Source organism: Aristolochia californica, unplaced genomic scaffold (genome assembly GCF_029961685.1).
Source record: "Aristolochia californica isolate CCGP_79_NKW_82.1479 unplaced genomic scaffold, dmAriCali1.0.hap1 SCAF_16, whole genome shotgun sequence".
NCBI classification, from domain to species: domain Eukaryota; kingdom Viridiplantae; phylum Streptophyta; class Magnoliopsida; order Piperales; family Aristolochiaceae; genus Aristolochia; species Aristolochia californica.
The window spans coordinates 15761664-15787983 of record NW_027181837.1 but is presented as its reverse complement, the minus strand read 5'-3'; the positions used below and the strand labels follow the sequence as shown (position 1 = coordinate 15787983).

The window sequence follows — 26320 nt, the reverse complement described above, 5'->3', positions numbered from 1 at the left end:
AGAGAGAGAGAAAAATTGGCCCTAAAACACTTACTTTATTTACATATACAACACAAACAATTGAGTCCAAACTCTATCTTATCCCAAAGATTCACAAAGAAAGTCACTCCATATGCAAACGTCGCAACGAGAAGCATGGCTCCATCTCACGTTGCAGGAAATGAAGAATGTGTTCATACATTAGCTTTGCATTCAAAGGACGGCGACAAATATATTAATTCAGACACATTTTCATTACAATTTCCATGCGTGCAAGGCTTTTTTCTTCCTTTTTCAATTGAAAGAAAACAATGTAATTACGATGTCCAGGCTATGCGTTCCCATGCCGCAGCAACCAAGCTGGCAAGATGATGTTGCTTTGTGGGCGGGATCTGGCGCTTTCCTCTTCAGTTCCGGGGCCGCTTGCTGGGCTGTAACTGTTGCTGCATCACATAAATGTTTTCATTTGTTCATGTCCGGCAGAAGAAACCTAGGTAGCTCCTTTCTTAATAATGGTTCAAGGGTCTTCATTTCTTAATAATACAGGGACAATATGTAGTCAACAATAGGTTCAATGAAAAATATAGAGGCAAATCAACCACTGACTCATCAAAGTGATGGATAGAGTGAGAGTAAAACGGTGGCATCAAGTTGTTTGCTTCATGTAAATCATTCTGCTAATCATATAGCTGATTAGCTTTCACCATTAAAAAAATTAAAAAAAAAATAAAAAATGAAAGAAAAACACAATAACCAACTCTGTCAATCATGTTTAAACGCTTCGTGCCAGGAAAATTACCTAAATTACATACGACCCTCCATTTCGTGTCCAGTTAAAAGTATGTCACTTGAATATGGTATCTAAAGCCTGTCATCATGTCTCCTTCTACTACGCAGAGTTTACTGATAAGAGATTTCTACTAGCTACAGCAACTTCCATAAATAACTAATGTGGCTGAAGCTTAGATTTTCCTATTATGCTTCCTTCTACTACGCAGAGTTTACTGATAAGAGATTTCTACTAGCTACAGCAACTTCCATAAATAACTAATGTGGCTGAAGCTTAGATTTTCCTATTATGCAAAGTTCATCTTATTGCTTTGAACTACTCGGATTCCCCAACTATTTGTTCAGTCCATACTATGTGTATAGCTGAGATTGAGAGTGGTAGTACTCTGTTTGTCTTGCTGGTGGCTGTTGTTTCTCTAACTAAATTTCAGTCTTCGATAAGAATCTTTTCTTATAGTTTATAGTGAGATTCTGCTAAAAACTGGTATCTATCCTATGCAGCAGAGAGAGTACCCGATGTTCAGCGTTGGTAGCGGCCTTGAAAGCAGGAAGGGTGGTGAAGAAGTTTGATGTTGATTTTGTTGATCCCATTGAGCCCTGGCCTTCTCCTTCTCTTGAAGCTGTTTCCAATTATTAGTTACTACAGTTGATGTGATTCAAATACTACTCGTGCAAGTAAAAGTAATCCGAATTGCAGTACCTTTTTCTCAAGCATGTTGTTCTGCTCTCGCAGGGTCTTCTCCTGCGTTCAATATCACCTCTTGAATCAACTATGCATAAACATATTATACACACATAAAAGCACATCATAACTAAACATAAAAAAAAGGAATCGTGCCACTGACCAAGACATAGTGAAGAAAGGGATTAGAACAAGAAGAGAAAGATAACATATCAACTTAGACAATGCAACAGCGAACTAATACCATTGTGAATGGATAAGCTTGCACACATATTAGCAAACCAAAATTGAATCCAAATAGCAAACAGAGAAACCCAAGCTATAAATTACTAGAAGAGAAACATATCTTAGAGTCAGACCTTTTTCTGAAGCTCAGCAATAGAATCATACATGAGCTGGTTCTGCAAGAAAAAAAATAGTTCAGCAAAATTCGTTAACTAGCTAAATTATATCTTCTAATAACAAATTCCTCTGTTCAAGGTATAGCTTAACAGCAGCCTTAAAATGAAATAAGTGACTGCTGCTTTTGATGATATTTGGATGCATCGGAGGTATGTTAAAAGCAGGAATGCACTCTGCAACTCATTGACTAATGCTGAGCATAGGCCGATGAAGATGGCTCATTTACCTTTTGAGATCTTACATGCTTCAAAGCAGTATCAAGCTGTTGCTCCAGATACTGAAGTTCTTTTAGACTTAATGAATCAAGGTCCTCACCCATATAGTGCCTGCATTACATAATCGTTCAGTATTCTTGAGGGTATGTGGCAACTCAGACCCCATAAATGTTTTTGCATTACCTATGGCTTCTTTGTAGAGCCTCAACTCTAGCTTTGAGTTTGCCATATTCCAGATACCAACCTCCCTTCAAAGCAAGCAAGAAGGAGGAAATTTTCATGTTTTGATTCATATAAAGAAACAATCTCTTTTTGGTATCTTATTATGGCTTTAGCCGGAGAGAGGGTGGGGGGAGTGAGAAGTGAAAAATAAGAGAGAGTTACTTCAGCATACCTCGGATTCAGGATCTGTTGCAGTAAATTCTCGCTCGGTATACGAGTATCTCTCGTATCGTTCCAGAATCCTGGCCATACTGTCAGATATTGAAACTCTAAAGTTAAAACGGTGCTGCAAACTTAAACATTGTCTTAATATATTCATTCACCTCAGGAAAATGTTCCAAAAGAAAAAGTAAGATATAGAGAGAAATTAGTTTGTAGAATTTAGAGCTGCAGCGTAGGCCAATCCCTTTCCACGAGAATCAGCTTGAAGCGACAATGGAGTTCAACATTAACACATCTTCTCGTTTAGTTAAGAAACTGACCATTATTTCAACCAACATGGCTAATAGTTGAGCAGAACGGAACTACATGAGCAATATGCCAGACAACTAGCGGAACAGACCTGTGCATCAATATCACCAGAACTATTCCCTAGAGTTGTTCCGGAGCTCTAGTGGTGGCAAAGTTGAATAACAAAGATGCATTCACCCCTAGAAGGCCTCAGTGAAGAGTTAAACAACTATATTTCTCTTGGCACTATTCAAATTGTTAATTCTGCAGATGCGATATGCTTCAGGAACGATAAACTAACTGTTTTCCTGCATACCCACATGACAGAGATCTCACGCCAAATATTTGATATTATATGTAATGACAAGGCACTTATTGATCAAGTCTCGATTTATAAAATCAGGAAACAGAAATATTCGAAAAAAAGCAGGTTGGAAGGACAGTCCAGTAATCAACCTTACATTGGAGTCCAGTTTTTCATTTTTTATTTTTGCTACCATCTTTTATTCAACACTGAGAAAGGTACAAAATATAACACCCCCACAACTTGACTAACTTTGCAGAACCTTAACAGAAACTCAAGTATTAAACATAAAAACAGAAACACAAACTCTACGTATTTATAAACTGTACAAGCTTCACTTGTTTTAAACACATAAAGATCTTGTTTAGCCTATAAAGCACTAATTTTGTTCTATGTCATGGCTGAAGTTGGAAATTATTAACGGAACGCCCACCACTGATGGCTAGGGTGGAGCCACAAAATTTACGTATATCAGTCAATAAAGAATTAACAACATACCAATGCCCATGTGAATCCATATGGTCACAAGGTTAATAACAATCCCAAACCCTCTACCATGAGGCGGAAGGAAATTAAAATTTACCATTGCCAGACTCGTATCTTCACTTGTATTGCCAATTATCACCTTCTCACCTGCTTCAGCTTCTCCACCGTCCCTCCATTGCATCCAGTACCAGATTCGTTCGGCTTTTCCAGAGAAGAAGAGAAGCGTAAACAATAAAGAGGAAAGAGGTAAGGGAGAGAGGAGAAGGAAAAGGAAAAAAGAAGAAAGAAGAAAGCCTGAGGTTGTGGACTAGGAGTGAAATCACCGTCCTCGAGCATCCACCACCTCATGAACCTATACCAGTGCATGTACCTACTCTTGTGCCAAGTTCTCACTAAACTCATACGGAATTAAATTAACTAACAACACTCACTTGCCTCAACTAATGTTCCTCACTATAGATTGAAGAGAGCATCTAAGCCTAAATTTTTGTTACTTAAACACTGACTTCAATCTACTTCTCTTTCACTGCATGATTTTTTTGCAACAAATAATTATATCTGCAAAGTGCTTACTTAAGTCACATGCTAGGGGGTTTATATGTTGCCATTTAGAGTGGGCAAAAAAGTGTAGTGAGGCAACAAATTAGTACTTTCTCTAAAGAGAACTATTACTAAATGTTATCCACAGCATATCAGTCCCATTCTCTTGATTTACCTCATTCTACAAACGTTTTTGCTAGAAAATACATCTAAGGGTATTTTGGTCATTTTACCCTCCATGGGTATTTTGATTATTTTGCCACTTCAGTGTTTAATTTTCTTTATGTAATCTTGTTTTACATGTTAAATTATATCATTGGTTAAATTTTTATCTACATAGGATATATAGATAGGGAGACATAAGGAGATTAAAGTATTAAGTGTATAGGGGTATTTTTATAATTTATAACTCAAAACACTTATTTTAAGGTCTTTGGGAATTTGTGCACAGTTCCCAAGGATGCCATTCAGACTCTTCAGAAAGCTCTTCTCTTTTGTCATTTTTTTCACAATTTTCTACTCTTCCACCCAAATCTTGATTTTTACATGGTATCCGAGTTGTAGATCGTTGATAGGAGCATTCTATTGCAGATTCTTGCCATTTTTGAAGAGGACAACTTGGTTGAAAGAGGAAAAATACAGGTTTTTTTTATGCTAGTTCATCAAAGTTAAGTTTTTTTCTCCCTTTCTCTACCATAACCTTAGGGTTACTGGTCTTTATGAATTATTGAACGATTCTTTATACTTTGATCACCCTAATTGGGTTCCTAATTGTTTTTCTTTTAGATTTGCATCACCCAACCCTGTGTTGAATACCTTCATCATCACCCAATTGATGATATCAACCTTAATTGCAACTACTATTGCATGATATTAGATGAAATAGCAGTGAATTGGTGGTTATTGGATTGTTGAAGTGCGTATATCCTATTTTTGTGCCTTAACCCTAATATTGTGAGTGAGGCCCACTTTGGTGTTAAATCTGAAAATTGCCTGGAAGCTTATTGTGTGATCATATATCAGTATTATGGTTGAGACAAGAGAAGTTTATACCCTAGCTAAAGGAAATTCCGGGTTTGATGGAAATGATACCATCGTGATTACTTCAAAAAAGTTGATAAGGTATAATTATCTTAAGTAGGCAAAGTCTGTCAATATGTATCTTAAGGGTAGAAAAAAGTTGAATTTTATCCGAGATGATCTCCCAATGCCTCCAGATGATGATTGAGAGACAAAGGACAATCAGGTTATGACCTGGATTGTCACTATTATTGATTCTACTCTTAGAAACCAGGTAATGAATTATGAGACAACAAAGGCTATGTGGTTATCTCTAGAATCCTTATATGCACAAGAGGTGAATCTCTCTTGAGTTTATGAGTTGTATATAAACTTTTTTGGTGTTAGGAGACACTCACGTGTTAGGGTTGGCATGACTAGTAAATAATGAAGAAGTAAAACAAACTTAATAAGAAGTATGCAACTTGGGAGATTGAAGTCAAGTTCTTACTACGCTTTCTTAGTACCTCAACCTTGAGGGCAAGGTTGATCTTCCAAGATGAGTATAATGATAAAACCCAAATTTATGTAACTCAACACATGTACCAAGCCAAGGGTATAATTATAATTTGGGGGTATTTATTTTTAAAAAGTCTAAGGGGCACCACCTTAAAGGTAAAAGTGTTAATTTGATTTTGTTTTTTTAGAAAATCTAGGGGGAGCCACAGTAGACATGTGAAAATGAATTCCTTCTACGATTCTTCGACTTTCAACCTTGATGACAAGGTTGATATTCAAGAGGGGTGGAATGATAGAAACCAAAAATTACCCCCAAAGAAACATGAGAAGAAGAGAAGTAGAAGAGAGAAGCCACCACAAAATAGAAAGTGTCACCTCCAGGAAACAAAGGGTGCGGAGCTTGAATGCAAAAAGGAAAAATGCCCTCTCTTCTTAGTAAGATAAGGTCCTACTAAATTATATTTATATTTAAAGGATGTAGTCTTTCAATTATTATAACCTTTCTTAGATTGATTTAATCCTATCAATTTCCTAAAGTCTCTCCTTCAGTTATGTAATCCTAGTTGATTAAGGAGTTTCCAAAATAATGCTATAAAATAGGGGTGTTAGCGGAAGGCAGAAATCAATCAAGCCTTTTCCAAATCTCTTTCCCCTCTCAAATTTGTGCCTAGCACCTCTCCCTCGTTTCACCTCTCTTCTTCTCTCTTTTCCTTCTAGCTCTCTCTCTATCTCCCTCTCTTCCGTTACTTTTCTCCTCTCTTCTTTCCTTCTCTCTTATTCTAACCCTCTTAATCTTAATCTTTCTTTCAAATCTTCCTTTCACTTTTAGAAAAGATAAGGACTTCTCACAAGTAGGGTTCTTATCATGATTATCCTGAGTTTAAGAGTTGGGTATTGAAGGATATATAGGTTCTAGGCTGGGCCAAAGCGACTCTAACCCTCGAAATTCTCTCTCAAGTGATAGAAATTGATAGTGTCTATAAGCTATGACAAGCATTGAGGCAGAGTTATTTCATTTGGACTGATGCTTGAAATTTTTAAGTTAAAGAAGCAATTATAGAGTTCTAAGGGGACAAATATGTTACTGAGTTTTACAATTAGGTGCAGGGTATATGCACTCAACTACAAATTGTTGGAGAAATGATCTCCTCTCATGACAAAGTTCCTTACATTCTTCTTGGATTAGGAGAGGAGTATTTGAACTTTATTTAGGCACTTATAGCACAATTACAACTATTGAGTTTTGATTCATTGCTTCCTTTGGGGCTACAACAAAAATAGTTTCTCTTCAAGAGCAAGTTCGCTATACCTTGTAAGTCTGCTCCAATGACTTCTTAGTCTACTCAATAGAATTCTAGTCGGGGAAGCTCAAATAATTAGAGGTTTAGTAGCTGAGGACGATCCAATGGTAACAAAAGTGCTCACCAGAACAATTTCAATAATTCAGATAAGAGTGTGCCGTGTCAATACTATGGCAAGATGGGTCATGTTGCAAAAAAATTCTGGTCAATATAGGATTACATTCGAGGATTAAAGAACGATTCTTTGAATTTGATTGACATTTCTGCTTTGGCTGCAGAATTTTTTGGCATGCAACTCAACAAAGCACCAGATAAAGGTTGGATAGTGGATAGTGGTGTTGCCCAACATGTGGCCAATGACCTTGGTAAGTTTTCTATTCTTTCCCATTATCATGGTCATGGATGTGTCATTACTAGGGATGGTTGTTATCATCCCATCATCCACAGGGAAAATATGTTAATTAGTTCTCTAGTTGGTCCTTCAGAATTTAAAAATGTCTACTTTGTTCCCAGTTTTCACTTTAATTTGTTCATTGTCTTAGTTCAACCGGTCTCTTAATGCCAAATGTTTATTTACTGTCTTCTATTTTCTTGAAGGACAGTCTACAAAAGGAAATCTTGATCAAGGAGAATAGGCTAGGGTCCTTATCTCTTTGAAGACAATTGCTTCGTTCAGAACGCTTCCGGTCCTTGATCTACGTTTTATTTACTCATGTTTTGTGGTTGACATCATGTCGTTACCTAAATTATCATCAAATTCTCATTATTTATGGTATTATTTGTTGGGCCATTGTGCTCCTTCTACTGTTTCTAAACAATTTGGGAATAAATTTTATTTGTCTTCACAATCATATATTTGTCATATTTGCCAACTATCTAAACATGCTAAACTTTCATTTCCACACTTTTGACACCCATAGTTCATGGATCTTACAATCAATTTGTATTAATGTATATTAGTGTCTGGTGGTGGAGAATTTTGTTCACTAAATTTTGATCTTAGTCACATAACGAGGGCAATCACCATCAATGTTCAGGTGCATATACCCCAAACAAAATATACTACTAAAATGGGTTTGGCTTTGTTGTTGAGTAGTACTATCTCCAAGAACCTGAGGACTAAGGCTTATGGTACAGTCGTCTATAATATAAATAAATTTCCTTCATCATTGTCTCAAGGACTTCTTTGTATGAATTACTTTACGGAGAGGTACATTCTTATCACTACCTTTGAATGTATGGATCTTTTGTTTTGGTCCATTTTGGGTCTCATCAAAGGGATTAACTTCCCCCAAGGTCATTCCTTGCCTTTTGTTGGCTATGACCTGCTTCAAAGGGATATATATGTTTCAACGTTCCCTGTAAACACATTAACATTTTTGACATATCACTTTTGACGAATCACAGACATTTTGAGCACAGTGCACAAGATGTAGGTACCTCTGCTCAACCAATTACAATCATAAAAATGCCCACTCAATAATTATCAAGTCAACTCCAGCCTTTACGAGTTGACTCGATGCCTCCTCACATTGCCTCAACCCCTCCATAGTCCAGTGAGTCACTTCCACCGGCCCTTCTTAATATGGTCGTATATGAGGCCATACCCTTAAGTATGAAACACCATCTACCATTGATTGGAAAATGCCCACAATCCAAAAATAAGCACTTCGCTTGGTGTAAAATGTACAAAATACTCAGTTCTCTATTATGGTCCTATGAGATCCAACCTAGGATATGGACACTGGTTTGAGTCAGCCTAATATATGATATATTTGTTAGGTTCCTAATATTAGTGTAAGAGCACACATCATCTCACATGTTCGGGAATCCCAAAGGGGGTGAAACATGGAAAAGGTTATATGGGGATAGAGTGAGAGCGGTAAAAAGGTGAAGGAAGCTCCCTGGTCCAAAGGAAAAACCATCATAAAGTGGGTCACCATGGATGTCAACACAGAAGCATGATAAATAGTTATTTGTCTTATAGGGCTAAGCTCGGATATGGGCACCGAGTTGGGCCAACTTAGTATGAGATAGGTTATTTGTCTTATAGGGCTAAGCTCGGATATGGGCACCGAGTTGGGCCAACTTAGTATGAGATAGGTTTGAAGGTCTCGCTTTCTACATTCCATCAACTTTGGAGTTTTGGCTTATTGGTTGGTAACTAAACATTCTCACCAATTGTAAATTAGTGGGAGAATAGTTGAAGATCAAACCTATAATTCAATAGGGGACAATCTAAAAATGTAAATCATTTATTCTCTTAAAAAAATTGAAATATCGTCTTACTTAAGTTTGATTGCAACTATGTTATTGGGCACTATCTTACTTCATAGAAGAATTAGTTTTTTTTCTTTTTATAAGAGTATTGATGTCTTGGGATATACTTAGGATATAAAGGAAATTATTTTAGTTCATACTAAATAGTAAATTAAGTTAATCTTAGAGATGTAATACAACTATTAATTAGAAGCTAAATTTCGAGAAGGGAAAAACCTAACTCATTTTTGTTTCATTTTCTTTGTGTTTTCTTGCCAAAACTTAAGTATGAACTCACTCTATCTGTCTCTTCTTCTAAATGAAGAAAGTTGCAAAAAAAATTGGATGCAGAGCTATTTGGTCCTCGAAAGATGAGAAGGTCTACTTTTCTAACATGTCTTAGAGTTGCTGAAAGATATTTTTTTGTGAACCACAAATTGCTTTGTTTCTATGAATTTTTCAATATTAGTTAACTTGATGGAAAGCCCTACAAGACCATTTTCCAATGCAATGAATAGCTTCTATTTTGCGTTTTCTATAAAGAGAAATCAACATTAAAAGGAAAGAAGGTTGAGTCAAAGAATGTCACAAGGGACCAAAAAAAAGTTTCAATCATCTGAGAATTTTCACAATCAAGAGTGATTATATTTCAAAAGAAAGCTTAATGAGTCTACTTTTTAATATAAAAAAATGACTTGTTGATTTGATCTTTATGATGGGTGTTCTTAACATTGAAAAGGCACGCACACTAGAAAAAGAGCCTATGCCTTACTCTCTAGCAATGGGAACTTTGAGGTTTATAAGCCACTACACATCTCTCTCTTCATTAATTATATGAGACACATGTGCATGCATGTGAGGCACCCATGTGCGTGTCAGAGCTAGGTGGTTTCGGTCTACTGATGGGTTAGGTACTTGGCTTTCCGCACCTTAAACGGCTAGTCTTTTCGGGTTGTATTGGCTAGGTATCTGACTAAGAACTCTGAAGTTAAGCGAGCCTGGGCGAGAATAGTCCTAGGATGGGTGACCTCCTGGGAAGTTGCTAGGCGTTTGACATGGTATCAGAATTGGGCACGCCAGGTCCGTCGTTCGAATCCCGTGAGAGACGGCTCCAGAATAGGCGGGGTGGGTATCAGAGGTAGGTGGTTCCAGTCCACTAATGGGTTAGGTACTTGGCTTTTCGCACCTTAAACAGTTAGTCTTTTCGGGTTGTATTAGTTAGGTATTGGATTAAGAACTCTGAAGTTAAGCGAGCCTGGGTGAGAGTAGTCCTAGGATGTATTAGTTAGGTATTGGATTAAGAACTCTGAAGTTAAGCGAGCCTGGGTGAGAGTAGTCCTAGGATGGGTGACCTCCTAGGAAGTTGCTAGGCGTTTGACAGTGTTTGACAGTGCGCATGTGTGTGGTCTCCCACATGATCGGGCATGTATGCATGCACACACTGTGTATTTGTGGGTCCCTGTGACATGTGTAAGGCCAAGGACCAGAACTATCCAAACGTTGGGATGGATAAGGATCATAGCTATTTGACGAAAATATTTAAAGATCTGACCATTAAATTGGTAGTAAAAATCTTAACCATGAAATTATTCAGTTACAAATTTGAATGGCCATATAAGGCGTTATTGTTATGAGTTGTTTAATCAAGTGGTTATTGATTTGAACCATTGGATCATGCAATTACATATCTGAATGGTCAGATCAGGTGTTACAAATCTGAACCGTCAAATAAAACAGTTATAGATCTGATCAATCAAATCATTTTGGATTTCAAGGGAAAAAAATTCCTTTAGTGGGTAGAAAGCTCTATAAATAGTGCTACAAAATGTGAGAAAAAGAGAGAAGAAAATGTGCACTCCAAAAGTGCTCTAAAAGAAAGAAAAGGGTTCTTATTCTAGAGAAAGTTCAAAGTGTTCTCGAGAGAAAAGGAGGAAAATACCTCCAATTGATCTGGTTTGAGCAGTCAGAGTCCTATTGAGTTTATGAGTCCATCTTAGTATTGTGCACGTCTAAGAAGGCATAAGATTCACTGTATCATGGGGAGAGATTGCCATCATCCGATGCACTGTAAAAGGCAAATATCTTTCAAAGACAGTGAATAAGGTATTATGTAATTTATTTACTTTGTGAATGGAGAAGCAATTCGGTAAAAAAGTACGTGTCGGCACCAGTTATTATTTATTACTTGGGTTTATTAAGTATTATTCAAGTTCTCTAAGTTATATTTATCCAACACTATCTATAGGGAGAAGTCAACTTAAAAAAACAAAGGTCCAATGGGACGCAAGTTGTATGCAACTAAAAAGTTATACTTCATTAGCTCAAATCACCTCAGCCCCTCGCAAAGTCTCTAGATAGACAACTTAAATTGCTTCGACCTCAAATAATCCCAACCTTGGGTCCCCTCTAGCTACTATAGCCTGACTATAGCTACCCTAAGCAAGCCTTGTATAACTTCAAAGCCAAGGTAAAAGAGATTTTGCAAGAAAGTAGGGTTCATGTCAACCATAACTTCACTCGTTGTCAGCAACAAAGCAAGTTCAAATGTCAAACAATCGACACGATGAGCAAATATTTGAAGCCACTTACCTAACTTCTCAATTGGAAATCACCAACATCCCACGATTTCTATATCACACTGGTTGAGGGTGTGCTTAGGCGTGTTAGGGTTTGTATGGCCAGAGCTAGGTTTTATATGTGGTGTGGGGAAGAGGGCTTGCATGGGAAGGGTAGCTATGGTTCACTATAGTGGGAATAATAGGAGTCAAGAGGGAGACCTAAAAGAAAGTTGCACCGTGGAAGATGACAACGTGAGGTGTGGCTGGCTCTACGGAAGAAACAAATACAGGCACTTTGTTGTTTATTAGAATAGATGGCTGGCCTATTGTAGCATCAAACCAAGGCTGTAGGATGAACTCCTTCAAGGCCAGTTGGACATCTCTCATAGTTGCCTCAATTTTAGAGAGTTCTTTTATCTATTTTGGATGCTTTTTCATTGGTCGCAGCAATTTAGGAACTAGATTTGTCAAAACGAGCAACAATTAGGTCACCCATCTCCATAGTGCATTTCACATAAGCATGGATGGATTAGAAAAATTCTTATTCGGTGGCTTGGAAACTGTGATCAAGATGACCTTTGCTTCTTTTGAATTCTATTTTCTTTGCGAACATTAAATTAATGAAGTGTTTTTATATTAGAAAATAGACCCACCCATATTTCTTTCGAGAAATATTATGCTATATAAAGTCATGTTATATGGTGAAAGTTGTTGGTTTAGAAACATGGCAAAGGTTGTTCAAAGGTTATATGGCAAAAGTTGTTTGAAGGTTGAAACTTCCTACTTCCACTCATAACCTGTCTATTGCCCAAACTTTGCTGCTTTAAATGCCGATTTTTCTTCATAAACCATTAATTTTTTTGTTGCATTGAAAAATAAACTCAAAGTTTAACAAATTATTATTTATAATATAAAAATTGTGGGAGAAGGTATGAAATGGAAGGAGAGGACTACTCGATAACAAGTTATTTTCGTAACAACGCTATGTCCACTAGAGCTAATAAAAGAAATAGTTGGCCTAGTTCAAGGCAGACTAAAATTGAGACCAAACACTGTATTTTAGAGTTTCAGTTCCTTCCCAAATTGGAACCAACCCATCCAATTCAATTCTCTCTCTCCCTCTCTCTCTCTCCTCCATTACATGTTTCCTCTTCTATTCAAGGGAGAATTTCATGATTCAAAGTTGTTGAAATTTGGGTACCTATCAATTGGAGTCAAAGTAGACAATTAGTGATTGTGGATACTAGTGGATTTATCGAAGGAAGAGCTTGAGGTTAATATTTCTATATTTTTTTGTTTTAGGGGATTTGCATGCCTTCCCAAAGTTTTTTTTTTTTTGGTGTGAGTGCACATATAGGCATATTAGGTGTTCGATAAAAAACCCAAATGACAAACATAAAATGCACTACCTTAAATACTTGGCCACATGTTTTGATAAGTTAGATGAGGTGTTCAAGGGGGTCCATGTAAATTTAGACACCTTGGCTCAACCATTTGAAGCTAAGTTTATAGTCTTGGAAATTGGCTCAAGGCGTGGTCCAAAAACCAAGATACACCCATGCTAGGATTAGCATATATCTTGGATCAAGAAAGTCAAGCAACATTTTTATTATCACAACACAAGAGGAGCAAAAAGTGGAGTTGGCCATAGAAGTTACCTCTTTCACTCCTAAAAACTAAGGCGGAGAAGGTTGGTGAACATATAGGAGGAAAACATTAATTCCTTCAGAACATGGGAATGACCAAGACCACTTCCATTCCTGCACAACCAACAATTCAGTCATAAAAGATGTTGGATTTAAGCTACCACAAAGAGCAGAAACCAACATTGAGTCTAAGTGAAGGAGGTGGACAACATACCAGAGAATTGATTATGCTTTGATTTTGATGAGAATTTTACCCTCAAGACATTGATGGTAGACTTTTCCTTTATTGCTTTATGACAAGCCAAAGGAAACAACCAATTGGGATGAAGTGGAGGACCATACCAAGCTACACAAACCTTACTCTAATCCTTGGACACAAAGCTTATTGGTACTATCAAGAACAATGAAGTGGTAGAGTTATTAGATAGTGGTAGAACAACTTGATTTGGTGTAGACAAGGGTCTCCTTCTATGTGATGTTGGGAAAAGAACAATATCTCTATTGTTCAAACATGAGCCAACTAGAGCTTTTAGGTGTTTTGGGTATCTCAAGACTCGCTAATTTTTACATAGTAATGGTTCAGGGGACATATGAGGTGCTCAGACTGGTTCCATACTCTTTAGGACCATCCACTGGAATTTTACTGAGCCTTTCTTTGAATTTCCCCAAGAGAGGCAATCACTTCATTGACAAATTGTAGGGCTACAAGAGGGGGATTTTGAGCTTGCTATTGAATCACTTGTGGGAGTACTTGTGTCTAAACGCCACTTATTCGCATATGGAGGGACAAGATCACCATCCGATCAAAGCACCCAAGTTAGAAGAGATGGCATCAAGCAGTGTTCATTGGACACAACAAGTTACTAAGCACCATACTGAATCAAAGTTCCAACTTGCTGGAGACTATTGAAGTTTCTAGCATTCCATCTGACATTGATGCTGCAACAGTGAGACCCCATTTGCCCTTTCTTACATGCAAATGAAGAAACTTTTAGCCGCCTGTTTCTCTTGTGCCTTTTCTCTTGGGGGATTTGGACGTTGATTATTAGCAGAATTGGGCTCCATCTCTACTTACCATAAGACTTGGCTGCCGCCTGCCGGATGCTTATAGGGACTCTTGTCCCTGGTCTTGGAAAATTGATGATCTCTGCCCTCTCCGCATTCATCCCTTGGGGTCTTTTGGCTAGAGCACAATCAAGGGAGATTCAATGCCAAATTCAGCACTCAAGATAGAGTCATTGAAACCATCTCAAGTAATATTGCTAGTTGGCTTCACTCTCAAAAAGCATTTACCCCCTTCTCATGATCTTCCATCAGAAATAATTGGAGAGGTGCCTTTCCCAACTCCACACTTCTTCGAATCTCCCCGTTGTTTGTGAGTGGACCCACCACCTGCTAGTGTCCTTAAGTTGAATTTTGACGGATCTTCTTTCGGTAACCCTGGCTTAGCGGGTTTCGGCGGCGTGATTCGTGATTCTATTGGGAACCAATTTGTCTCCTTCTCCGGCCCTCTCGGTATTATGGACTCCACGACGGCCGAGCTTCAAAACCTTCTTAATGGGCTTTGTGTTTTTCGCGATCATTGATCCGAGGCCATCATGATTGAGGGAGACTCCAAGGTGGTGATTGGTTGGTGTGAGAATGCTTCCGCCATTGGGATGCCTTTTTGGAAATTTTGGATATTGTCAATTTTTTTTACTGTTTTTGGTCACTCATTTTGAGATCAACAAATTTTGTGGCTGATGATTTAGCCAAGCAAGGAGCCTCCTTGCAATGCCTTGTTGTTAGGAGTGAGCTCCTCTTTGCTCTCTCAATAAAATCACATTTCATAAAAAACAATGACATTCTCCATATCGAGATTATTAGAACCTTGAGGACAAGGTTCTCTCAACTGAAGTAGAACTATACACTTCATTTTGATGTTAGACAATCAGTTATATGTAGTTTTTTTTTTTGTTTTTTTTGATGTTTTAGTAGAAGACTTTAAATTAGTATGCATATGCATGTAAGGGCTTTATAGTCAATTGTTACACACAAGTTTATACTAACAAAAGGAACAATTTGGCCGAGGTCAAGGCAGACTAGGATTGACACCAAACACTATGTTTTAAGAGTTCACCAACCCATCAGATTCCATTCTCTTGCTGAAATCTAGACACATATCAATTGACTCCTCAAGAACATCTCTTCTCACTTACCAATAGTGGCCTAAAACATGAATAACCTTGATTCTCAATTGGAAACAAACATCTAGAGATAGTGGATAACACAAGCAATAACAATAGTTGAACCTCAAGGATAGGTTCTTCTAAGGGGTGAAATGTTAGGCACTATATTAGTAGAGTATTTATGTCTTTTATAAGGGTATTGATGTAATTCGAGTGTAAGCAAGTATGGGTGGGAAATTTTGACCCAACACAATAATCCGATCCGAAATTGTCACTATTTGACCCAAAACCAATCTAAATTATAAATGGGTTGGGCACTGGTATGTTCACCTAACATGCTTTCTAAACGAGTTGGGTTCGGGTGTGACACAAAGACCCAATGCATCATACTTTAATTGATTAAAAAAATAAAATTTGGATCAAAATGGTCTAGTAAAACATATTTAAATTAGGTCATATGTTCTTTATTTTTTACTACTTAAAACGGTGTGTTGACTAACAATTTCTTTTATAAAATCTATTCTATTTAATTTTATATAGTTACATATTTTTAATTTATTTTAATTTTTAAATATTTAAGTGAATTAACACAAACAAAACCTGAGCCAAAAGGGGTTGATATTAGTCTACATTTTACACTTGTTTAATAAATGGTCAAGTTTAGGCTTAATGGTCTCAAGATCCTCATTAAGATAATTTTGATGATAACAAACTCTCAAGTTACTAATGATGTGTATTTGTTCGATTAGTCATGGTCCATCCCAAGGTCCATATAAAAGGGAAGCAAGCAGTTCATACAAGAAAACACTTCATCCAATCAACCCAACAACACCGTTTAATTGAATAAGGGAAAGAAGGATTTTTTTATTTTTTTTATTTTTTTTTAATTTTTTTTTGCAAACAACTTTCTTATAAAAGGTAAGCAGAGTAAAATGGGCAAAAGCAGATGACCACATTGGAAGAAGTAAACCACTTTAGGTGGAGAATTGAAGTGTCAAAGGTCAAAGGAGTTAAACTCATACATACAAGTAAAACACGTCAATAAAAAAGATGAAAGCCTTGAAGCGAAAAGAAAAAGGAGTCAAACATATAGTGAAAAAAGTGCAAAATGAGTAGACCCCAATTGAAGGATTCCTACCCTTGTTATGATAGAGAGAGCAAAGGAGCCGCGTAAAGATAAAAAAAATTTAAAAAAATGAATAGAACCCAATAGGAGTAAAACTCACTAGGAAGAGTAGAATCCAATGAGAGGTGTAGAATCCATTGGGAGGTGTAGAACACACATAGGATGTTTCACAACCATTTGAGCAAGAGGAGTCGAACCTATGAGATGATTCGACCCCTATAGAATTTGCATAAAATGAGGATGATTGATTCAAGACATGAGAAAGGGGGTCTCTACTTTTTGGATGATGTGTCTAAGGTAGTGGCTCTTACAACTAAAGATTCTCCATATCTTTGGCACCTACATTTAGGAGATCCATCACCAACTAAGCCTCATCAGTTTTTTCCTTCGTTGCCAACTAATCTTACTTTTGAATGTGACTCATGTCAACTTGAGAAACATCATCGAGTGAGTTTTCCAGCCAGTATTAGTCATAGTTCTCGAGTTCTAAATTAGTTCATTTTGATGCTTGGGGACCTTGTTGAGTCCTTAGTTTTTTTATTTTCAAGTACTTTTTTATGGATGATTTTAGTAGAGATACACATGTATCTCTTGAGGGAGACGTTAGCAATCTTTGTTGTATTCATGTAATATTTCAATGGAATACAAAACATTTTAGTGCCAATGTTCATATTTTTCATACAGATAATGGACTTGAATTTCTCAATCACAAGTCTACTTCATTTTGTTGTTCTTATTGTATAACTCATCAAACTTCCTGCATATATACCCCTCAACAAAATAGGGTTGCTAAAAAAAAATAGGGCACTTGTTTGAAGTTGCTCGTACCTTGCCATTCAAATGACTATCCCCAATTCCTTTTAGGGTGATGCAGTTTTAACTTTGTATGTTACATGGAAAGGTTCTACAGTTTTTGAAATCACATTGTAAACTCTTTGATGTTACATGGAAATGTTCTATAGTTTTGAAATCAAATTGAAAACTCTTGATGTGTTTCCTTGTGTCTTCCTGCATGCTTTGTTCATCTGTTTGGAAACTTTGCTAATCAATTATCCCTTCGTTTTGTTAAACATAATTTTTTGGGTTATTTACATACTCAAAAAGATTATAAATGCTATGATCTTGTTAAGCACAAGACAAGCATTTCTATTGATGTGACATTTTTTGAAAATACCCATATAGTGTCCTCTAATTACTAAACCAATATCAAATTCCTTTGTAGATAGTCTTTTTCCTATAGCTGTCATGGATGCCCCAATTGCAAGTTTCCACAACCACCACAAGTGAAAGGCCGACAATCTTGCCACTTATTGGAAGCTCCACTGGTTCATGATATTACAGTTCATGAACCCCCTACTCTAGACCAATTGTCTTCCTCTTTGTCTACTAATTTAGTTCACTCAAATTTTTAGATTTATTGATTGGTCTCTAGAAAGGTAAATGGTCGTGTACTTTTCATCCCATATCTAAATATGTTTCCTTTGATTCATTGTCACCTTCCTATAAATCATGTCTTATTGTTGTCTATGATTCCTATACCTAGATCAATATACGATGCTATGGCTTCACCAAAGTGGAAATAAGTTATAGATGAGGTGATGGATACTTTGGTATCTAGAGGTACATGGAATATGTGTGATCCTCCTATAGGGGCTGCTGTTGCGGGATATCGTTGGGCATATTTCATTAAATATAAAGTTGATAGCACTATTAAAAGATACGCAGCTTGATTGGTGGCCAAGGGTTACACTCAAGTTTTTGGCATTGATGTGTTTGACACATTTTCTTCAATTGTGAGCTTACCTCCATTTGCATTTTGAACAAATGTTGGCCACTATATCAACTTGACATTAAAAATACCTTCTTGTATGGTGATTTAAGGAGGGGGGCGGGAAAAGTTTATAGGTTGTGGAAGGCTATTTGTGGACTTAAACAAAGTCCTAGAGTGTGGTTTAAAATTTTTATCAATGTGGTCATGAAATTTGGATTTTTGAGAAGTTACTATGATCATTCCATGTTTGTGTTGAAAAGACAATTTGAGATTGTTGTTCTAAAGGTATATGTAGATGATATTGTGTTATCAGAAAGTGACTCTGAAGGAATCAAGTAAGTCAAAATTTATTTGGCAACACAATTTCAAATAAAGGATTTAGAGCAACTATTTTTTTTATTTTTTTTTGGTATCGAAGTGGTTCGAAGTAAGCAAGGTATTGCTTTATCTCAAAGGAAGTTTATTTTAGATACACTAAAAAAGTATGGTCTCATGGGGGCATGCCCAATGGATGCTCCCATGGAAGTTAATACTAGTCTTTATGATCCTTGGAGTCCTAAACTTAAGGATAAGACATAGTATAAAAGCCTAGTGGAAAAGTTAATCTATGCTACCAGTACGAGACCAAATATATCATTTGCAGTGGGCGTTGTTAGTCAATTCATAGAAAATCAAAGGAAAATACACTTAAAAGCCACCCATAGAATTCATAAGTATTTGAAAGATGCTCCTAAGAAAAGTCTGTTTGTACACTCCTCTTGGGAAGATTGATGTTTTGGGATACTCTAATGCAAAATATACAAGATGTGAAATGGATTAGAAGGTCCACCATTGGATATTGTTGCTCTGCAAGAGGTAATCTTATGAGTTGGAAGAGTAATAAACAAGCAATAGTGGCCCGATCCAATGTTGAAGCAGAATGTAGGGTAATAACTCACACAATGAGTGAACTTATGTGGGTGAAATTTGTCCTTTCTGAATTCAAGTTTTACATTACATAGCCTTGGTTATGTAATGTGACAATCAGGTAGCAATCTTTATAACCGATAATCTAATCTTCCATAAAAGGACTAAAGAAATTTAGGTAGATTGTTATTTTTTTTAGAGATGTTGTCATGCAAGGGAAAATTGTACCATATGTGAAGTCATGCGAACAACTTGGAGATGTATTTACTAAATCCTTTAGAAAACGTGAACATTTGGCTTTTAGTGACAAGGTGGTTTGTTAAATATTTATCTCTCAGTTTGAAGAAGAGTGTTAAAATACACATATAAGAGTAGTTTAATCATTCTCTATAAGTGTAAATTTCTCACAAGGGTTGAAGTAAATTAGGCTTCATAGTATAAGGCTATGTTTCAATTTTCATTTAATTATAAGATGTACTTAGGAAGTTATGAGGGATATTATAATGAGAGGCAATGTTGTTATTTTGTATCACTATCACTTATGTGAAGCAAAAAAAAAAAGAGGGCTCAAATTCTAAGCCCTAAACTCAATGCAACTCTCTAGCTGCTTACCCCTCTCTTTTCTCTTTCTTTTATCTCAATTTTTGCCTTCTCAAACTTCAATCTTATGATTTTACACAAGTCATTACGAACTATATTAGTTGTTTACATTTTCAAATCAAGTCATTAAAGGTTATTTTAAATTGTTGATTACATTAGTAGGTACTTAGGATCAGCATACTTATTTGTTTATGTTTTGTTTGTCAAATCAACTGGCCTATTGAGAAGTAATTTACATTAGGTTGCATTGTAAACAAGTAATCCTTGCAATTTGGGTCAAGCCTTAGTGGGTTGTTGGAATTTGTGTTTACATCAACCAGGCTAGTCCTTGTATAAGATCCGTGGGGTTGCTTTCCTAAAAGGTTCGAGCCTTTTAGCGCACTGGTTTCAACATGGTATCAGAGCAGGTTGGTCCCGAGTTCGAGTCCCGCTCCCACCGAATTTTGTCCCAGGTATTTCTGGTGAATTTGTCCTGGGTTTTTCCAGGAGTTTGTCCCGATTTTTTTCGATGAATTTGTCCACGGGTTTTTCCGTGCAGGGGAGTGTTGGAATTTGTGTTTATATCGACCGAGCCAGTCCTTGTATAAGATCCGTGGGGTTGCTTTCCTAAAAGGTTCGAGCCTTTTAGCGCACTGGTTTCAACATGGGCAAAACTATTTTCTGAAGAGCTTAAGAGCAGCCATTGTAGTTGAGAATTAGTAGTTGGCTTTGTGCAGGCAGGCGGTGATAAAAATTCCCTTATGAGTCTAGACTGGTGTGGCTAGTGAGCTGCTAAAATTCTCTGTGTGGGTTCAGGCTTGTGTACCCTAGTGAGCTGGTTGGAAAATCCTTTCATGGGTTTATGTTAATATGCCTAGTTAAGTATTATAAGTCTAAGTAAGGGTGAGTTATTGTAAATTAGTTGTTATGGTCAATTGAGTAGCATAAGTCTTTATGTGGGCAGCATGGCAATTGGCCTAAGAGGCGATTTGCTATAGATGTTATAGGGTAACTCAAACTTAGTGGATCCTGAAGGTGATAAAAACATTTTGGGGGCTAGACTAGCAATTCATTGAAGGATTGTGAACCACCTAGAAATCCTGAGTGTTCTTTTTATGTGGTTGTTTTTGCTTATACTTTGATCATTATGCTTAAGCATAAATTGTAAGATTGTCCTTACACTTTGACTTAATTAAAAGGATAAATTTACACACATAAGGATTAAGTAAAATAAGTTTAAATAGAGACAAAAGTTAAAAAACCTTAACAAAAGGTTTATGTTAACTCAAACCATTATCACACCTATATGCAAGATATAGCGGGAGAAAATTTATTTTTTAAGGATAAAATGGTCGTCAAGTTACATCTAGGGTTAACCTTAGGGATGTAATACAACTACTTAATTGGAGCTAAAAGTTTGAGTAGGGCAACCAAAACATAACTCTTTTTTTTTTTCCTTTTTCTTTTCTCTTCTTCCCATAATTCAAGTACGAACCCTACCTATCTTTTTGTATTGTACTCAAAGAAGTTCGACAATATATGTTCCTCGCATTGTTTATAAATCCTACTTGAGCAACAACCTCCATATCATGGGAGAAAATCATGAATTGTTTTTTGAATGCTATCTTTTATTGCCATCATAAGGAGCATATAGAAAGAAAGGAATAGACAAACCTTTGAAAGTACACAAAAAGTTCCATAGGTGAAGTGACCATGCATCGTGTTCTCTATAAGCTACCTAACTACATGAAACTTTCCAATTTTGTAGCTCACTCATCAAGAATTTGAAAAGTATTGGCCATTTATCTTAATCACACTATTGTCATGCACATAGCTAGATCCCTTCTCTAGTGAGCCAACTAAATTTAACCTTTGGTCATAGGTTAAGCGTTACATACTCCTAGAAGTGTCAACTTTTGTTGATTGCATTGGCTAAGAACAAGATAACCCAACATCTCGTTGTTGACACCTCCTTTCCCATTTGATTTTTGTTTTTGTTTTTTTTCTTGATTTTTCTCTTCTAAAGCATTTTAATTGTAGAATTTTACTTTTCTCCTTCAAGAGTTTATCTTAATGAATCCACTATTCTCATTTTCTTAAAAAATTGAAAAATAAAAAAACAAGAAATACTTTTATGGATTATATTTAAAATAAATTAAAATTATATATTTAAAAATTTATTAGAGAAATTATTTAAGCGATGTATATGAACCAAAATTTTCATTTTAATTTTTAAAAAATTACGTGGAAAAATATTCTTATTATTTTATTGAATTTGGAATGAATATCTAATAGTTTGTAGATGACTAGTTTCCTAAGATATTTAAATTCTTTTACAATACATTTTATTAAAACATTTGAATAGTTTTTAATCAAATTTAATGGACCATTGTGCAGCAATACAGAAACAAAGACAAAAAAAATAATTTTCCTTTGAGCAATTTTCATAAAAAAATTTATCAGAAAAAATTCTATTTGAACGATTTTCTTGTGTTTGTGCTGCTATAAGAAATAATGGAAAATTAATTGTAATATTCTTAAATACACTAGACAAATAAAAGTTTATAAATAATAAAAAGCTAAAATTAAGAGTCGAGAGATGAGAACTATTTTAATACTTCTTGGTTTATTTTGCCCATCAGATCCTAATGGGGCAATTAGTAACCCCATTTTCTGTCCTCTTTAACATTTTTGAACAGCAAAAGCTATCAAGCAGAAATATTTTCATCCCAAAAAATGACACAAACACAAAAATATCTTGGTCAAATAAAAAAAGGTCTTAATCTTTTTTTGTATGTTTTCTCATTGATACAAACAGACCCTGATAAAGAATAAGTTTACAACCATAATATATTTCCATTAAGTGCATAGTAAGAAGGGTAATTCTTATTAAGTTCATCTAATCTCGAACTTCATTACTTGCAAAGTTTATCTAATTTCTACCTTCATTACTTGCTACTATTCATACATTATGGTATCCTAAAAGTTTTGTCTATGGTGAGGGCAAAATGGCCACCTTTGAGGTCATAACTAAAACATATTCGGTCATAACTAAAACATATTCGGTCATGTGCTTCCCATTCGGAGTCTACACATATGTTCTCTATGTGGCAGCTAAAATTTTGTCAACCTTATTTGCCAAAAATCTACTAAAATAACTCCTTGTTCCTGTCGGGCAAAAAGTCACTTTACAACGAACTATGCTTCTCTGATTTGCTTGCCCATATACTTTGGACCAGCAGATCATGTTGAAGTAAAAATCTCAAAGCGGAAGTATCCAGACTCTCCCTTTCTGAGTAAAGAAATAACGTTACGGCCAACGGGCTAAATGTTATCCATTACACGGTTCGGAAAGAACGACGTCACGCAAACCCCACTTCAGCTCCAAAAGTGCTCATATAGCAAAAAGGGTTAACTTTGACAATGTATTTTGACCGTTTAATAACGGAAGAGGATATCTCCAAATGGATTCTTGAAACAGTGGAATAGGGTACACCTCATATAAATCTGATAAATAGTTCTGGATTTCCATAGAAGTAGTTCAGAAACAACCAGAGCTGCCATCCAAGGAACTTGACCGTTTTAATTTGACAAACACAGTTTGTTAATCATACAATGGTTTCAAGTTATAAAATCACGGTTTCTATAAGGTCCATTTCTCCTGCAGGCACAGAAGTACTTCTGGGAATCTTAAATAAGTTCACGACTCCAGAGAAGGAATCATCATAGCAAATATGCTTTTTCATGAATTAGAGTTGAACAGAAAGAGACACAAGAATAAGATGGAGACACAGAAGCTCACATACATTATTGTCTTTTTTATTTCAGTTTGATATTCCACACTAGCTAATCTCGCTTATCTGTCTAAAACCGTCTAGACAGATGGGAGCTTAAGGAAGAAAATGAAACAGGCCGAATCTCTTCCATAGGCTACTAGCCGACGGTTATATTTTTTGGCAACGAGCGGATGTTATTATTATATGTAAAACTGTAACTACAAATATGTAATACAGTAAAAGTGAAAGACTAATGTAATACAGTAAAAGTGAAAAGAAGAGAGACTAAGTACCCGAGAGATTCTACAGGGACGATAGGATTCATAAAAGAATAATAAAGAGAGGAAGAAACCAACAAAAACATAGGAAAGATTGAAAAAAAAAACCTAAAAATTAGTCCTGGATACCGTACAAAATGAGAAACAGATCTATATAAAGCTGAAAAGCATTTAATAGTACTAGAGCGCATGCAACTGAAAAGGCTGGCTTCCGTAGGAGTGCAGTGTCCCGAATACATCATCTAAGACCCTGATACGATACGGCTCAAGCTAACGTGAGAAACCACATTTGGTACGGATGACGCCGGCGAGCTTAACAGGTGCACGGCCTTCCGGCAGCAAAGAAAGGGAAGAAAGCGAGTTAAAAGGTAACTCCAAAAAGGGTATGAGAAATTCCGGCAAGTAGTGGCGATCGACGTAAAACTAATGTGAACCTACCACATATAGTGTAAGACTATCGCCAAACTGGAAGATTAGAGAAAAGCGATGTCGGGGGGGTTGAAAAATCACAGCTGACATCTTCCATGCAATGGCGGCAAAATATACGTAAATTTATTTTGAGGACAAAGAAAACTGAAAAAAGCTGCTGAGAACGATAACTGGAAGCTTGAGAATCTTTGGGATTGACGTGGTCCCCTACGAAGAACAAAAAATATGTACACTAAACAACGGAAAATATCTTTGCTAGAACAAAAGAATATTCAGAAATAGAAGACCATACTTTTTTTTTTTTTTTTTTTTTTTGTTTCTGTTGAGAAAGAAGCGTAGCCATTCATAAGTCCAGAGGTATCAAGAAAGGTCCGAACCAGCGCCGATCTCCACTCCACCCTAGTCTATACATGTCTTCCCATATAAGCGAAAACACCAAAAAGCATAAGATTAACCCTAAACCGGAGAGAATATATAAGCGAGAGCAGCTTCTCGGATCTACCGAAAATCAAACAGTCCTACTGCCAATCTCATAAAAATTCAACCATTTTGGTAAATGCAGCGACCGGAACCAGAATTCACAATCCATACATATCAAATTCCACGAGCAGCAGTAGAAAGAGTTTTGAGAAACGGCAGTAAAAGAAACCAAAACAGCAGACATGAATCGAGAAATTTAAAAAAGAAAGGATTTCGTACCCGGAATCAGTGGCGTACTCGAAGAGCTTCCCTCTGTTGGAGAAGACGATGAGCGCGACTTCCGCATCGCACAAGACCGAGATCTCGTGAGCTTTCTTGAGCAATCCGTTCCTCCGCTTAGAGAAGGTTACCTGCCGGTTGATCTTGTTCTCGATCCTCTTCAGTTGAACTCTCCCTCTTCCCATCTCAAAAATGGCAAAAACGAAACTCCGCGGAAGAAACAGCGAAAACGACCAGATCAAAACCTTTCTCTAAAGAAGAAGAGAAATACTGGTTTGAATTGAATTGATTTCGGCGTCGTTTCCTCTTTTTATCCCGTTCGAGGAAGGCAGGGACAGGAACCCGGCGCCTGCGTATTTATAGTAAGCGGCGAAAACCAGACATGTCTGGGAAAGCGGTTTGATAAAAACCACGCCGGTTTCGAGGTTTACGTTGTCGATGTCTCATTGGCCACGTCTCTGCACAGTCGTTATAGTTCGCAACAGCGGGGCCCTTGCCAGGGGAACATCCGTACAAGCGTTGTGGAGTTCCTGTTGGTTTCTTTAGCACTTGACGGCGGGAGAGAATTGCGGGGGGAAGGAACGAAATTACGTAACGGATCTGAACATTCGAAACTAATAACGACACTGCCACTCTCCCATGTATCCCACCTGGTGTTTGGTTTTTGTCAGGTGATTTCGTGTTTGCCGAATTAGGGTTTTTCCGTTTAGGTCCGACATTTGGTTTCCGTGTTGAGTGAAAAAAACCTGTGGGTCCCGCAGAAACATGGTTTCTGACTGTTAGTTGTATAGAGTGGCAAAAACAGTAAATAGGAAGAAACATGGTTGGCTGAACGGGGAGAAGAGGGAGCAGGGGGTGACCCGTAGTAGCCGGTGAGGCGGTGAGTGTATCTTCCAACGAAAAGGGGGAGGCGGAGGGGACACATATTAAATTTCCATTCAAGGAAATGCATTTGCAAAAAACGGCTCTCTCTATAACGGCTCGTTAATAATCGCACACTCGGGGTTGTTTCGGTCTTGAGAGTCACGTGTGGACGTGGACAAGTTCCGACCTAGTTTCATCTATACTGGGGTCGTCTGACACGTGGAATAATGCTATTGATCAATTTCTTTTTAAGAAAATTAAAAAAAAAAACATGAGAAGAATATTAGAAATAGAGAGACAAAAAGAAAAGACTATTCACATAAAACTATAAGGAATGTGGTCCCTTCTCTTTGTAGAAAGTAAATAGAATATT

General features: G+C 36.7%; 1 protein-coding gene across 1 annotated transcript; it reads right to left on the bottom strand.

The window, feature by feature from the left end:
- Positions 1 to 26: 26 nt before the first annotated feature.
- Positions 27 to 25390, bottom strand: LOC137953235 (agamous-like MADS-box protein AP1). Its single transcript, XM_068800525.1, has 8 exons — positions 25084 to 25390; positions 2462 to 2540; positions 2251 to 2315; positions 2079 to 2178; positions 1810 to 1851; positions 1469 to 1510; positions 1282 to 1388; positions 27 to 422 (listed from the first exon to the last, which is right to left on the bottom strand). Exons 1-8 carry the CDS (start codon positions 25266 to 25268, stop codon positions 311 to 313), a joined length of 732 nt encoding a protein of 243 aa, XP_068656626.1. The 5' UTR covers positions 25269 to 25390; the 3' UTR covers positions 27 to 310.
- Positions 25391 to 26320: the final 930 nt, after the last annotated feature.